The sequence below is a fragment of the Plecotus auritus genome (genome assembly GCF_963455305.1).
Source record: "Plecotus auritus genome assembly, chromosome: 6".
In the NCBI taxonomy this organism is placed as follows: domain Eukaryota; kingdom Metazoa; phylum Chordata; class Mammalia; order Chiroptera; family Vespertilionidae; genus Plecotus; species Plecotus auritus.
This window is the reverse complement of record NC_137773.1, coordinates 59,997,145-60,014,076: the sequence shown is the minus strand read 5'-3', so window position 1 is coordinate 60,014,076 and position 16,932 is coordinate 59,997,145. Positions and strand designations below refer to the sequence as shown.

Sequence of the window (16,932 nt, the reverse complement as noted above, 5' to 3'; positions counted from 1 at the left end):
TGGGAACCATAGATATACTCTTCCAGAGACTCAGGATAGAGATAGGAACACAGAGTCAAATACCAAGAATACACCAAATAATACAAAAGTGCATATGCTGATTTCAAAATGACTGACACAGATATTAAGAGCTACAAATTCTAGAAAAGAGAAAAGCCTAGAACCCCCAAAGTCAGGGACAGCTGAGGAGCCAGTGAGATTTAAGCTGGTCCTTGAAGACTGAGTAAGAGAAAACATTCATGTCTAGTATGTCGTTAGTATATCTGCCTGTTACATTCAAGTCTAACCATGATTTTAGGCTCCAAAGGATAAGGTTCAATAGATAGAAGTGGGTGGTAACTACCTATAATAATAAAAGCATAATATGCTAATTAGACTGGGCAACCGGACAACCTTCCAGACGTCATTCCAGATGTCCTTCCGGACGAAGCCACCATGGCGGGGGCCGAGGTAGAGGTGGTTAGGGGTGATCAGGCAGGCAGGCAGAGGCGGTTAGGGGCAATCAGGCAGACAGGCAAGTGGTTATGGGCAATCAGGCAGGCAGGCAGAGGCAGTTAGGGGTGATCAGGCAGGCAGGTGAGTGGTCAGGGGCGATTAGGCCGTCAGGCAGGCGAGTGGTTAGGAGCCAGCAGTCCCGGATTGCAAGATGGATGTCTGGCTGCTGGTTTAGGCCCAATCCCACAGGGATCGGGATCGGGCCTAAACTGGCAGTTGGACATCCCCTGAGGTATCCCGGATTGTGAGAGGGTACAGGCCAGGCTGAGGGACCTCCCCACCCCCACCCACTCCGTGCACAAATTTCATGCACCGGGCCTCTAGTGAACTATAAAAAATAGACTTCCTTTATGTGTTTCTAGGAAATTTTAAACCAGAGTTTACTTAAGCATTTCCAAACACACTCTATAGATACCATCTATACATGCTAATTACTACTCTAAAATGCTGACCCTAGTAAATAAATGTGCTGGATGCCTTCCATTTGCCCCTCTCCATCTTTCACCCTGTGCAGGGCCTCAGTTGACCTGTATGGACCACTTTTTCCCATGAATCCCTTGCCACCTGGTCTCCATTTGGATTCAGCCACCAGGACATCGGAGGAAGGAAGGAGAATAAAGTCTTGCTATTTATTTTATTCCACTGACTTCCTCTCTGAGGGTTTGCCCTCACAGAAGTTCATGGTTCTTATCAGGTGGCCCTTTCTATATAGTTCTCTGCCCCTTAATAAACACATCCAGTCCTAGAGGTGGTAACCATGGTAAACCCACCCAGGATATGGGCACAAATTGATACTCGTGTCAACAGGAGGTAGGGTCTATGGTATGTCCTCTCCCCTGGAAAGTGGGTAGGCTCTGTGACTACTATGAACAATGAAATATGGCAGAAGAAACACTGTTTTAGTTTCCAGACTAGAGGCTTCTACTTCCTGTCTCTAGGAGCCCTCAACCCACATATAGGAAATCCAACTACCTGAAGCTGCCATGCTGTGAGAAAGCCCAACGTGGCCCCAAGGAGAGATTCTGTGGAAAGAAGGGGGTGGGCGGAGAGAGAGAGAGAGACAGAGAGACAGAGAGACAGAGAGACAGAGAGACAGAGAGAGAGAGATATCTCCATCCAGCCCCAAGCTATTCAGGCCCCAGACATCATGGAACAGAAACGAACTGTCCCCATTGTGCCCTACCCTAATTCCTAAACCAGAGACTTGTGCTTTATTCTAATGATAAATGATTGTATAAGTCTTTAAGTTTGGGGGCAGCTTATCACACAGCAATAGATCATTGAAATATCATATTCCTGCAGACTCTTTTCACTACCCAGTGGGTGCCATCTGACAAAAGTCATTAGGGCTGATGATCACATTCTAGACTTCTCTTCTTTTTGAGAAAATGAAACTGCACTGCCCTCTGAGGTCAGATGTGATTTTCTTTGCTTTAGAGAATGAAATGAGAACAGAAGTGATATGTGTCACTTCCAGACAGGAGCTTCAAAAGCCAGCGGCCATTCACTATGGCCTCTCCCTTATGACATTATGACCAGAGATATCAGATGTTGAAGATCTATCAACCTGGGTCCCTGACTGAGGATAACGTGGAGAAAAGCTATCTACAAGTTGCTCATTCCACACCCCAAGATGGACATGTCATGCGAACAAAAACATAAAGAGACATTGGTGTTGTTGGTGACTTAAGCATAATCATGGTGACTGATTAGTAAGTCCTTTTCTCAAGCTAATCCTTACCAAAACAACCCCATGCATGAGAGAGCATTTGAACTCTGGAATGTTTTGCACACACAAAAAAAGGAGGTCTGTAAATTAAGCAAATATATATGTCTATCTTTTTGACAGCTACAATCAGGAACACCATGAAAATCAACCATGTGGAAACACAGTGGCCATGGGAATCCACCACCTAGACCTCTAATTACAGGGAGCCTAAGCGACCAAGGGCCCCGTGGCTACACTGAAATCCCCCCACATCTCCCACAGGCTCCTCACAGCCAACGATAGTACAGTGGGGATGCTTGGCAGACCTGTCCCTGGGAAACACAGGCCTCCTCCTGGCAGCCTGCAACACTCCCATTCAATCTTACACCCTCTCCTTCACTTGGGGTCAGATTTGCATTGCAGTCTGACCACTCTCCCAGCATTCCCCTACCTTGCTCCCTATTTTCTCTCTCACCAGCACTTCTCCTAGCAAAATCCTTACACATTGAATCTATCTTGGCATCCACTCCATTGAGAACCCAGCCAGGGGTGGGCAAACTTTTTGACTCGAGGGCCACAATGGGTTCTTAAACTGGACCGGAGGGCCGGAACAAAAGCATGGATGGAGTGTTTGTGTGAACTAAAATAAATTCAAAGTAAAGGAGCGGAGGGGAGAGCAAGAGAACCCTCCACTCTTTCGGCTCCCGCGGGCCGTAGTTTGCGCACGGCTGACCCAGACTAATATAACTATGTCAATGAATATTCAGCCTTGATAACTTAGCTTTGATCAATTAAACATACAGAGACAGAGCTAGCTCTTGCTGGATGGGGGATGTTCCATTAATCTAAAGTAATTATTTTACATGATGTCCTTGGCTATGGTTAGATCCAACTCCTAAATGATCTATATCAGCCGTGGGCAAACTACGGCCTGCGGGCCGGATCCGGCCTGTTCGGCTGTTCTATCCGGCCCGCGGAGCCGAAAGAGTGGAGGGTTCTCTTGCTCTCCCCTCCGCTCCTTCACCAGCAGCAGTGTTAACATGGCAACGTCGGGAAACACGGCCGCAGCTCCTTCTTCTGAGTGGGCGGATTTAGATCCGCCCATTCAGTAGAAGGAACAACCTCTCAATCTTCCAGAGGCTCCTTGTAATGCCCGCGGTCGCGTCCCCTGACATCACCCTGGGAATGCGTAGACACGTTATCGTGGTGATGTAGGGAGACACGCCCCTGGAGAGCACAGTATCAGAGCATTAGCTAAAAAGGAGACCAACAACACTGTTCCCACTGAAGTTGATGTTTTAAAGACCAAAAACCTTTCAACCCAGTCTACATTGCCATCTACATCTACGTCCCGGGCATAATTTGGAAGTTGCACTAAAGAAAATGTTTAATTTACTGTTTACACATTTTGTTCTTTTCTATTTGTTTTAGTTTTAAATTATTTTATTATATTTAAGTTTAATTTGAAAGGCTTTTGTACCTTTCCTTTGTTAGGCAATTTTATTTTGCCTTTGCCATCTTCAATATAAGGTATTTATTGTGCTATGATTCCTCCATTTTTTGAAGTTTCAAATTATAATAGTGTTTACATTCTTCTTGTTAAAATGTTTGAAATGAATAAAACTATTGAAATTAAAAAAAAGACCATACCCTTTTATGTAATGATGTTTACTTTGAATTTATATTAGTTCACACAAATACTCCATCCATGCTTTTGTTCCGGCCCTCCGGTCCAGTTTAAGAACCCATTGTGGCCCTCGAGTCAAAAAGTTTGCCCACCCCTGATCTATATGAACATGGTATCATTTTCTTTAATGTAATTTTTACAAAGTGGGATTTAACCTATCTCCAAAAATGTATCCTTCCCTAAATGTCCAAAATAGGCTTCCAATCTCTTATCCAAAACCCTGGAGACCATGCATTTTGGAATTCAAAATTGCATATATTAGAAAAGTAATATTACACCTGCCATATTTGACGTAACCCACCAGATCTGGAGCAGAACTCTACAATCAAATACATCATTTTTTTTTCTTCCCATATAACACACAAATATTAACTCAAGTGAGATTTTTTTTAAAAAAAACAGCCTTGAGATAGTTTAGGTATGTGTTTGCCATCAAAGACAATTATTTTAAAAATTCCATTTTCAGAGATGTTTGCATTTTTGAGTTGTGAATAAAGGATTGCAGACGTGTATATCCACACTACAGAAATCTGTGCAGCCCTATAAAAAAACTAGCTTCATACTAACACAGGAGAACAAATGGCTGCCCCACAGCACTGCATGAAGAAAGCATACAGCAGGACAGCCTGCACTGGAGGTGTGACCATAAACATACACAGAGTGGGAAGAGGAAAGGTGGAGACAATCTTCACTTGCCACTTCCCCTCTCCCCTCCTTTTCCCACCCACAGCCCTCGGTAATGACTTCAGCTCATTGAGCAATGATGTGGAGACATTGTTTGTGAGTAATGATTGTGATGTGGTAAAGTTTTTAAGTATGAATTTATTTATATTACTTATGAGAGAGAGACTAAATTCACCTCTACAGACTGCCTACACTGATGGCAGGTAACTAGAATGTTTTGCATAAACTTGGGGCTGAGATAGTTCACAGGGAAATTTACTTAGGGTATTAAATCAGGCTATTCTGTCAAGGCAAGAGACCCAGATGCTGAAAACCATGGACAGGAGCCCCTGCAGTAGACTTGAGATGCCCAGTATTCTCTTCCCCATCAAAGGAGAGGACACAGCATGGCACTGTTCCCTCAGGGAACTTCTCAAGAAACACTCAGTTCTGGACATTTTTCCTCATCTGTTTCTAGCCCCTGTCCTGACATTCATAAAAGGCTCTTTTCTTCATCAACCATTTCAGAAGCCAAGAGCCAGAGGAGAGGCTGTTAACCACAAACAAAAGAAAAAGATGAAGAGCAGAATGAAAAACAAATTAAGGAGGAAATATTCTTTCTAGTAGCTCAATAGTCCTGGGAGAAATGGTCCGCGATGGATAAAAGTTAAGGAATCTTAATTAGGGATTGGAAATCTAATATGGTAACATTCACTTTGCATTTTATATACTCAGTATTGACTGTATTTTTTCACAATAAGCATGTATTAAAATAACTTCATGATTTAAAATTTTTCATTTAATTATGGGAATTATTGAGAACAATCTTTGTTAATATATGTAAGGTGCTATTATTATTCTCTATGAACCACCCTTGGGAGATGTACCAAATGCAAACACTCTGCTTGGCACTCTGACAAACATCATTCCATTTGTGTGCTGTTTGTTCAACCTCTAAACCTGAGGCACTGTGCTTGGCACTGGAGATAGCCCGGTGAACAAAACAAGTGTGAACCCTACCCCAAGAAGCAGGTGCACCATGTGGAGACAGGCATTCAGCAAGTTATTGCACATTTAATGATTCAATTCCACTTGTGGTGCGTGCTATGAAGGGGAGCACTGTGACCCGTCAGAGCCTCATGGCAGCTCTCTGAGGTGGATCTCACCCTTAATTATGGATAGAGAGTTAACATGAATATTTGTAACATTAAGGCAGGTTAATTATAATACCATACAATATACTGAACAAGTAATATTTTTATAATTACAGCTATTATGGCAATGATAAGAAATTATTTTAGTTCAACCGGTCAATGGGGGAAAGGATGGGAATAAATGTGGAACTGAGTCTAAATATGCGGGGGAGTACATGGATCATTACTGCCAAGGGTTTCACAGCTCTGCTGGGTTCCTTCATGCAGAGGCTTGGAGACCTCCACTTCAAGACACCCACTCCATCCCCAGAACAGCAAGATACTAACAGAAAGACAACCTGAAAACAAATACAGGGGTGTATTTTCTGAAGATATGTTCCATATTTTATAAGTATTTTTCATTTTAAAGACGTGGGCCCTTGTGCCCACAAACCACTAAAATAAACTGGAAATCTCAAACCGTACCCAGGAGTCCCTCTTGAGCCTAGAAGTAACACACAAGTCCTATTCAGAGCAAATACCCTGTCTATTTGGAAAACTTTGCCTCTGTGCTCAAAAGGCACTAAGTGGCAAGACATAAACATCTTCCACCAAGACCTGCTGCTCTATGAGATGAGCATGCAGAAAGGCTTGCTGGAGTCATAATACTAACCATGGTATCTGTGGTATGAATTGCCTTCAAGTTAACATCTGCTCAAAATAAAATACTTTGGAAATTTGGGGGGTGCGGGAGAGACCTGTTGCTCCCATCAGCATATACAGCCAGGCTTCAAAGTTGCCATAATCAGGGAATCTCGGATTGTGTAAAATGAGAGCCCATGGAAATGGAACTTCCAGGTGTAGAAAAATGGGCATTCCATCCAAATGCATGTGATAAGTAGTTCCTTGCTTCTCTCCTGACCAAGGCTGGCACTTACAATAACTTGACAAAGATCCTCTTGAACTAAATATTGTATATGTTTCTTTACTTAGTGAAGCACAAACTTAAAATTAGAATTCTAGGTCCATGGGTATCTCCTGACAGCTCACAATGGAATAAGCTGACTTATTACACAAAATGAAAGCATCATAGTGAATTCAGACTGGTGCTAATGAGACAGCCAACCTTTGATGAGACCTTAACTTGGCTTCACTTTAATTTTTTGCTCTCTCAAAATTTTTATAATAAAAAATTATGTTCTAAGATATGGCAAATCCATGGGACTTTTGCTCCCACACCCCTCTTCACATCCATAGTAAACCTTGCTCCCCCTATGACAGATGTGGCCTTATAGGACACCTTAACCAGGAGTTCCAAGTAGCCACCATGACCTCAGCAAGAACAAGAGTCAGTCTAGTTGCCAATCCTGGTTTAGACGATCTTACTTGACATTCAAAATGCTGTATTCCATGACAATAAATAGATCCCATTGTTAAGACCTGTTTGATATGGCTAAGGAATATAGATGGTGCGAGGAATAAGGCTGAAGTCACCATCAAGACAGTTACACCATGTTGGCCTTTCTCAGTTTCCATTAGTTGTACTACAAACAGATAAAATATTACATCAGCCAGTCACTGACCTTATGGAGAGCAGGAGCCAAGACTGGTACCAAGAACCCATTATAAATATAATTTACAAGCTGGTTACGAATCAAAGGATGAGCCACCTAAGAGAGAAATAAGTAGTTATAAAAATTACAAAGAATTCAATGTTTAGGTCTTCTTAAAAATCAAACATTTCTGAGTACATCCTGAATTCAAAATAGAAACCCAAATTTTGGCCATTTATTTCATGGTTAAAGAATAATTCAGACTTCAAACTACCATGGAGTTTTTTCAGATGGTTTATTCCAGTATAAATAGTTTGGACTTTAAAACAAAATAAAATAAAAGAGAGAGAGAAAAGCTGATAGTTTTAAGTTTATTTTTGAAAAATAGACTGAAAATGTATACGGAGTCATATCATAAAATTCACAAACTAGAAAGCATAATTTTACCCCATAATTTCATTTTTGTCCCATCTCAATTTGTGACTAATTTAAAAAAAAAAGAATACAACTGTCAAAATGGAGAATTAAATACATTTATTTTGCTGGTAGAAAATAATTTCTCATTTTAGAGGTGCATTTTCTGCTACTCTTTTTATTAAGGAGGAAGGCATTTAGAAATTCTTTTCATAAAAAATAGATCCTATTCAAAAGCAGAAAACATTATCAGAGGCACAAGTCTTCCTATATTTGATTTACAAAATACATTTTGCATGGATAACCCCCACTAATATCTTTAAATTTATCTTTATTGTTGAAAGTACTACAGATGTCCCCCCTTTAGCCTCCATTAACCCCTCCACCCCATACCCGCCCCCACCTCCCCAGGCCTTCACTGCAACTATTGTCTGTGTCCATGGGTTATATATATATTCATACAAGTTCTTTGGTGAGCCTCTTCTACAAGTAATTTTTTCAATAGTGCCCCCAAACAAAAAAATCTTAAAAGTATATGGCCTCAAAATACAGAATGAAATATATCACTTCTCGGTTCTTAACCATGCCTGTTAGCTTTAATTCTCTTTCTTAAAAGACATACAATAAAATAAAAAGCATTTTCTAGGGAAGTGAGGCTAGATCTTTAAATTACTAATAATCTCTCTCTGTACATTTGGGGAGAAACTAACAGTTCCATCTCTTTTATGTCCACACACTTCTGCAGGAAAATGTTGATAGGCTGTAATATTAAAGAAAAACATAACTTAAGATGTAATCCACTGCCCTAACTGGTTTGGCTCAGTGGATAGAGCATAGGCCTGCAGACTGAAGGGTCCCAGGTTCGATTCCGGTCAAGGGCATGTACCTTGGTTGCGGGCACATCCCCAGTAGGGGCTGTGCAGGAGGCAGCTGATCGATGTTTCTCTCTCATCGATGTTTCTAACTCTCTATCCCTATCCCTTCCTCTCTGTAAAAAAAATCAATAAAAAATATATTTTAAAAAAAGATGTAATCCACTTATCTTATATATAAATAAAACTTCCTTTGACTTAGCAATAAAAATGAGATGGGAACCAAAGTGATTTACTGCATTTCCTTCCAGAAGCTATTTCTTTTTTGGTAGATAAACAGATTATAACTAACATTTTCACTTCACAATCACCATAAAGAAAATTTGATTTCTTAATAAATCCAATACTGAGGTGATGTTTATGCTATACAGAAATAAAACATTTTTGACGAAAACCTACTACATCCTTAAATGTTTATAAAATCTGATTTTTATTGAAAACAGTAACAAAAAATCTGAAAGTAAAAATCTAATCAAGAAGCAAAATATAGTAGAGTTCAGTGGTATTCTCCCCCCGCCCCCCCCCCGCCCCACCAAAGCAGGCCAATTTCAAAGCAAATTTAATTTGTGTTGCTAAGAAGATGCTTAAGTTCTTCTAAATTCAATTGGGATAACAATATTCTTTATGTAGTATGCACCATTAAGCACAACAAAGTGTTTTCCTTTGTAGACTCCCCAAAAGACCTTGAAATAAAAGTGGTATAATTTGGAGTACTTAGAAGCCTAAAAATATCTATTTAATGAGTCAGGCATTTAACTTATTTTTGATGGTTAAGTGGATAATCAAAACAGAATTAACATTTTTTATGAGGAAGATAAAGAATATCTACTTACGTTTTCTCAATTAAAACTTCCCAGAAATCCATAAACTAACGTTTTTATTCATTCAAGAACAGTTAGTATGCTTCGAGTAAAGCATCAACATTCCATAAACATTAAAATAAAAAAGGGAATATTTATAAACTACTCCTTTACCATGCTTATACTCTGAATGGATCATAACAAAGGGTCCCTGCATTGCACTCAGTACCTGTATGACGGCATTGCAAAACTCCAGGGAGTTCATGAACTGGACGAGAGAAGGGAGTAGGAGCCAGTCATCTTTCAGAAGGCAGTGCCACTCCTCGCCTTTCTCTTCTAGCTTTGTAGGCAGGGAAGAGTAGAGACCACTGAGCCCAGTTGCAAGCACCTGTGTTCAGAAATAAAAATGTAATCAGCTCTTTTCCAAAGTTTTTTAAAATATGTTTTTATTGATTTTGAGAGAGAGAGGAAGGGAGAGGGAGAAATAGAAATATGGATGAGAGAGAAGCATTGCTTGGCTGCCTCCTGCATGCCCCCTAATGGGCACTGAGCCCACAACCCAGGCATATGCCCTGACCTGGAATCAAACCAGCAACCTTCTGGTTCATGGGTCCACGCTCAACCACTGAGCCACACTGGCCGGGCTCTTTTCTAAAGTTTTAACCTGCAACTAACAGCTCCTCAGGGAGGTCAATGCTGCTAGTTCAAAGATTGCACTTGAAGTAGCAAGATATTTAAGTATGAGAGGGTATTTTGCTACCTAGGAAGGATTTGACAAGTGGAAATTAGCAGGGAAGGACAGCTTCAGTAGAAGGAACAGCAGCACCCAGGGTATTTGGTTAATTCCTAGATGGTAGATACAGATGGCTTGTCTCTTCTGTACCAGGCACATGCTAGTCTAAGGGTAGGGGGAGTGAGGGAGAGGCAAAGATGAAAAAAACGTGATTCCTGCCCCCAAGCTGTTGAGGAGAGGGGCAAACTCATAAACAAGCATTACAGTACCATACGCTGCATGCAAATTCAGAGAAGGCACAAACCCAGTCTCTGGGAGGAAGCCCTGGACTATGGCAGCCCAGGTCAGAAGATCTCACAGGTAAGAACCATGAGTGGCTTTAGAGAAAGATTCCTGCAAACATGTTAAAGTTCAATGCCTATTTACAGTTTGAAAAGCACTTTAATCTGATCTTCAAAAGTGATAGCAAGAAGAAAGAACTGGGGGCCGTGGGTCAGACATGATGACAATAGTTCAAACAGAGCTACAGTGGGGCTAAGCTGAAGTATCGGCAGTCGGAAAAGAGAGGAGGAAATAAATTTGAGATTCATGTGTGAGGTGGGTGTGAGGGTGAGCTAACCATGACATCTGTCGATCCAGTATTGACCCAAAGCTCACAGGGTTTACTTCCTCCCTCTGTGCTATGTTCCTAAAAGGACAGAGTTTGGGCTTAGTAAGTGAGGATGAGTGAGAACTCCAAACTATGAAGTTATCCAGCTTGGTCATTAAGGAAATGATGTCTTTAACAGAGACAGAAATGTGGGCAAGGAACCCACTTGTGCTGTGTGCCTATTGATTTTATCTTGTGCAGCATAATCTGAGGGAAACTATGGCAGTCACAGTTGGGAAGCCTCCCAGCTGGAAAGTGATGATCCCAAACAGCACCTCAGAGATCCTGATCAGGCAGAGGAATAGCACGGAACAGAAGCAAGAAGTTACCTATAAAAGGCGTTCCTCTAGGCCCTAGAGTCTAGGGTAAACCCTGAGGTTATGAGGGACTCAGATCAGCTAGAAACATTCAAGAAAACATTCAATCCTAACTTAGGCCCAGAAAAGAAATAGCGAAGTTTTCATTGACCTCAGAGTCTAATAAGAGATGAATCGGCAATTATAATAGTTCAGAATACATGATAGAAAATGCATGGTGCTGTGGATATACAAAAAGCCCTTAATCCAGACTTGGGGTGGGGGAACAGGGAATGGTCTCAGAAGAAGTGACACCCAAGCTTCTAAAGAATAAATAGTAGATGGTCAAAAAAGAGTGTTGAATGGAAGAATGTTCTAAGCAGAGTGTGTACAAAAGCTCAAAGGAAAAAGGAAAAATGGCATCTTCCAGGAACTAAGAGCAGTGCAGTGCTACTGGAGTGTAGAATTAGGTAAGCAGGAGTCAGACCCTGCAAGGTTCTGCAGGCCAGGATAAAGAGCTTGAGGGACATCCACTGGACAGCCCAGTAGGCAGCTGTATGGAGTTGATGCTTAGAGAAGGGTCTGGGCTAGAGATAGAGATCTGGAACCATCCATACAGACCAGAGGGAGAAGGGAAGGGAGGTTGAGGCAGATGATATGATAAAGTAACCCATAGTGCCTGACATGAGAAAGTCAGAGGAGGTGGTGGGAGTCCAGGTATGTTGAACCTAGAAAAATGATCTACAACCTCCTTGTTGCCTCTCCTTCTCCCCTGTCCTGTTCCTACAGCATCCTCTGTATTCCTCTGTGTAGCACCTGTCAGTCTTGCATTTATCAGTTTACAGCTGGGGTCTGGATGATTTGTGCAGGCATGTACATGGAGCAGCAGAGGCCAGCAGTGCTTCCGTTAGAAACACCCCCTGTTGGACAATAGAGTACAGGCCTGGCCTGAGAAATGAGAACCTGGAGGTCTTAGCACAGAAAAACCGGATGATGCCTCGGGAAGGAGGGGGAAGGGGTCACATGGAGTGGGAGCCCACAGTGGAGTAGGAAAGGCAGTGAGAGAAAGAAGTGAACCACTTCAATATTTGAGAAATAAAAAGATTATGTCTGTTTCTCTGTCCTTTTTCCTAGTGTCCTTTTTTCACTCGTTCATTAAAAAAGAATTACTAAGCACCTTCAAGCCAGGTACTAGGGTAAGTACAGAAATACAACAGTAAACAAGATAGTGAATTTATTTCTTTTTCGTAATCAAAGCATCTGTGTTCCCAAAGGAGACTGTCCCCTATTTAAAGTACTTAACTCCTTATCTATATACCCAAACCAATCCCTTTAACTCCAGTTTTAAATGTGATCCGAGTGAGTTGTCTGTAATAAATTAGAATCCTCTACCAAGAGAGAACAGAGACCAAAAGTTCTCCTTGAAGGGAAATCTAACCTTGATGCCACATTTTAAAACTCAATTACATTTGCTAACTCATGCTAAATTATCCACAGAACAAAGGCTTTAATTCTGCATATGCCCGAAACCTTAACCACTTTGAGGCTTTGAAAATGAATTCATAAAGACAGGCTTAATTTGTCTGACTAAAAAGCTGGGAATAACTATTTAGTATATCAATATAATTACAGCAACATTAATCTTCAAATTACATACATCAGTGACAGTAATTAAAAACAACACATACCTAATATTCACTTTTTTAAAGCATCTTCTTGGAAAAGGCATGGCTAAGATGGGAACAGAAGCCTGTCTACAGAGAGAGTGCAGTGTGGCAACTGGAACAGAGAACTACCGCGTTCTTGCCACTATATGTGGGGCTAGCGGATGTCTCTGCTATATTCTTCAGACAAAGAAACACGGAAGAAAATATTCTGCAGAATAATGAGTATCACATATTTCTTTTAAATAGGTTTTTATTGATTTTTTAAGAAAGAAAGCAAGGGAGAGGGAGAGAGAGAGAAACATCGATGAGGGAGAAACATAGATCAGCTGCCTCTTGCACGCCCCTACTGGGGTTTGAACCCGAACCCAAAGCGTGTGCCCTGACTGGGAATCGAACTGGCGACCTCTTGGTGCACAGGATGATGCTCAACCAACTGAGCCACACCAGCCAGGACTAGTATTACATAGTCGTAACAACAAGATTCCAAATCTTTACTGCTAAATATTTATAGCCTCCTTTCTAAGACTGCTCAGAGTTCAGATCCATTCACCCAATCCACATATATTTCTAAAACACTGACTGTGGCCCAGGTGCTGGAGAAAGAAGTGGACAAGCCAGCTTAGGAGAGATGGAGAAGAAAGGTAATAAACTAATAAATGCAAGAAAGATGATTGCTCCACAAAGGGAACCAGAGGTGCTGTGGGAACAGGGCAAGGGAAAAGGCGAGGCAACAGGTTTGTAGGTAATTTTTCCAAGAGTTTAATGGCACCATCTATTTACTTTTAAATTTAATTTTTAACCTAATTTAAAAATATATAGACATTCAACAGCTAATTAAAAATAAAATGCCCATCCACTATTTTAGCCTTGCATTGATCCTGGCCACACAAAAGTAATTATAAGACATATTTGTTCCTAACACATTAAGTATTAACCCAATATTTTTAATTTATTTTCTCTCAAGAGTCTCCTTAAAAGAAAATAATCACCATATAAAACTATAAGGATAATAACAGATCATTTAAACAGCAACACTTCCATGAAAGCATGATAGTGGTTGAGACCATGGATTTTAGTATCAGACTAACGCAGCTGTTGAACGTGCCTCTGCCATTTACAGGCAGTGATTAAGTCCTCTAGGGTTCAGTTTCTTTACTGAGTTGCTGTGGGGATTAAAGAAAACACAGGTGAAAGGTGACCATCATGGGTGACACATAGCAATGTTCCCGCTGGAGGGAAGGAAGGTGATGTGCACCGAGCACAAAACAAGCCAGGGAAGGTCCATCTTTAACGCGAAACCTTCAACACTACCCAGTTAATTTTAGCAAAAACAAAAAGATTTTTAGCAGATGGCTTTAGTCTGAAGCTAACAGTAGAACACCTGGTGGGGACCATTTGATACACCTTGCCAACATAAAAAGCCTCATAAATTTTAGATATGGGATAAATAATGTTCTACCTGCGGCTATGTACCTAAAGGTTGCTTATTTCAATTTGCCTTTCCGAATTTATGTATAGGCTGCTTTCTACTTTTGCCAATTAGTAACAAGTGACAAGGGCTTAATCATTAATATTTGTTTTTAAAAAATCAAAAGAAGACAGGGTCATAGAGTTCCCAATCATTTGTTCCCTAGGGTATTCTCATCCTCCTCCTTTTCTTGGAAAAGCACATCGTGCGATGCGAGGCGGCGGAACCAGCAAGCTCTTCCTATCAATGACAACAGCAGGAGTTTCCAACAGTGGTCTAGTTTCCTGAAAGAGTCATTACTCTTCCCCACACCTGATGCAAACACACTTTGACAATCATACTAATTAGAGAAAGCTTTTTGTCAATTGTGGTCCTTAGCCGGGTGGTTAATAGAAGATGCTTTTATATTCAACATACAGAGGCCCCCTTTTTTAAAAATTATGTTGTCAGATGTAATTATAGAAAACTGGGGACAAATGAGATTATGGGATCCATCCTGAGGGGCAACTTAACACAACGCAGCAGCTCTGTGTTCCATTCTAGAAAATAATGTCAGCTGTAGACGTTGTTTTTCTCCAACTTTAATGAACTCGACAGTGTTTGAAAACACATTTTTAGAAAAGCAACACTCAGTAAAATCTGCTTACAACATAAATAAAAATCTAAACATTAAAAATATGCTCCATTCTAGTCCTAATAAATTTAAATGTTTAAGTATGAAATGTTACAAACATATATAACACAACAGAAACCACCCCAAAATTTCACAGATTTTAATGTTTGCACATCATTTCTTCAGGGCACTCTTTATTTTTATCAAAAAATAAAACCTAACAAATAGAGCTAAACCCTTTTCCAATCCAATTACCCTCACTTCTCCTTCCTTCAACCCCAAAAGCAACCACAGTCTTGAAGTGAGAACATATTCCTGTACTTGTTTTTGTACTTTTACTGTATTCACATGTATCCAAAAAAACAGCATATCTATGTCTTAAAACTTTGTGAATTTACTAACATACTATATGTAACCTTTTGCTACTTACATTTTTACTTAACATGTTTTTAGACTTGTAGGTATTCACACATATATAGTTACATATACACTATACATGCAATTCATTCATTTTGAATTCTAGGTAGTAATCCATTTATGTAGAACAGGGGTGCAGAATGTACGGGCTGCTGCAGTATAAGGCCTACGAAATCATTTGGTCTGACCCTGAATTAATTAAATGTTTGACCAAATATAGCAGGCTAATTTTTTAAATATATTTTTATTGATTTCAGAGAGGAAGGGAGAGGGAGAGAGAGATTCATCGATGATGAGAGAGAATCATTGATCAGCTGCTTCCTGCACACCCCCAACTAGGGATCAAGTTCACAACCCAGGCATGTGCCTTGACTGGGAATCGAACCATGACCTCCTGGTCTGTAAGTCAATGCTCAACCACTGAGCCACACCAGCTGGGCTGCAGGATAATTTTCAGTTGATAATTTTGTATGGCCTGCGAATGATTTTTTTTTTAAATATATTTTATTGATATTTTACAGAGAGAGGAAGGGAGAGGGATAGAGAGCTAGAAACATCGATGAGAGAGAAACATTGATCAGCTGCCTCCTGCACACCTCCCACTGGGGATGTGCCCGCAACCAAGGTACATGCCCTTGACCGGAACCGAACCCGGGACCCTTCAGTCCGCAGGCCGACGCTCTATCCACTGAGCCAAACCGGTTTCGGCTTGATTTTATAAATATCCAAATGGCCATTGGCAGAAAAAAAGGTTCCCCATCCCTGATTAGAACAAGCCAGTCTATTTATCTTTCCCTTAATTTCTATTTTTTTCTTCCTCAAATCAGTATTCTATTGAATACCTTTGTGCTTGTATCCTTGCAAACATGTGCCAGACTTCCCTAGGGGGACATCTAGAAGATGCAGGGTCACATGGAACACAAATATTCTATTGTATTAACTATTGCCATATTGCTCTCCTGGTTTATTGTCCCAATTTACATTCTCAGGAGTTCCTGTTTTTTCACACCCTTGACAACACTTGGTGTTACCAGATGTCCAACAGTTCACCACTCAGATGAGCAGTATCTGATGTCTCTTTGTGAGTCGATTTGCATTTCCAATGCTAGGAAAGATGCACATATTTTCATATGTTTATGGGCTTTGGGTGTCTTCTGGGAATTGTTCATTCACATCCTTTGCCCATTTTTCTAATGTTTTCTCATTAATTTGTAGCACTACAAATATTTTTGTATATTTTGGGTACCAATTACTTGTATTTATGTGTGTTGCAAATATCTTCTCCCAGTCTGTGTTTTTTGTTCTTAATTCTAGTCTTTTCTTTATGGTTGGTGCTTTATAATTATGGTTGGTGCAAAAATATAAGTCTTGATATTTTATTACTTAAGTACAAGGTAATGATTAGACACATGGGTCCTTGAGTCAGACTAACCAAGTTCAAAATCTGACTGTATCTCTTACTAGCCATGTGCACAGGTTCAAGAATTAGGATGTAGACAGCTTTGAAGTGGGAGGGGGAGCATTATTATGCTTGCCACAATTGTTATATCCAGTTTGGAGTGCTCTTGAAGAAATTTAAGCAATAAAACAGCAAAGTCAGAATTCTCTTAGGAGTATAATCTGACAATGTAAGATGGTGAATTTGGTAGATGCTAGGAAAGTAGAGAGACACATTAGGGTCTAAACACAAGGATGGTAGGAATGAGAACGAAAAGGAGGAGCTGGATATGAGCTCCAATACTGTGGTAGTAGAAGAAAAACATT

General features: G+C 40.5%; 1 protein-coding gene across 1 annotated transcript in view; it reads right to left on the bottom strand.

Moving 5' to 3' along the window:
• FHIP1A (FHF complex subunit HOOK interacting protein 1A) overlaps window positions 1-16,932 on the bottom strand; it is a 216,489-nt gene that overhangs the window by 57,496 nt on the left and 142,061 nt on the right. The window contains exons 6-7 of the mRNA XM_080676534.1: window positions 9,555-9,713; window positions 7,270-7,356 (exon numbers count right to left, since the gene is read on the bottom strand). Of these exons, the coding sequence (XP_080532660.1) occupies window positions 7,270-7,356; window positions 9,555-9,713 (246 nt within the window). The remainder of the gene's footprint in view (window positions 1-7,269; window positions 7,357-9,554; window positions 9,714-16,932) is intronic.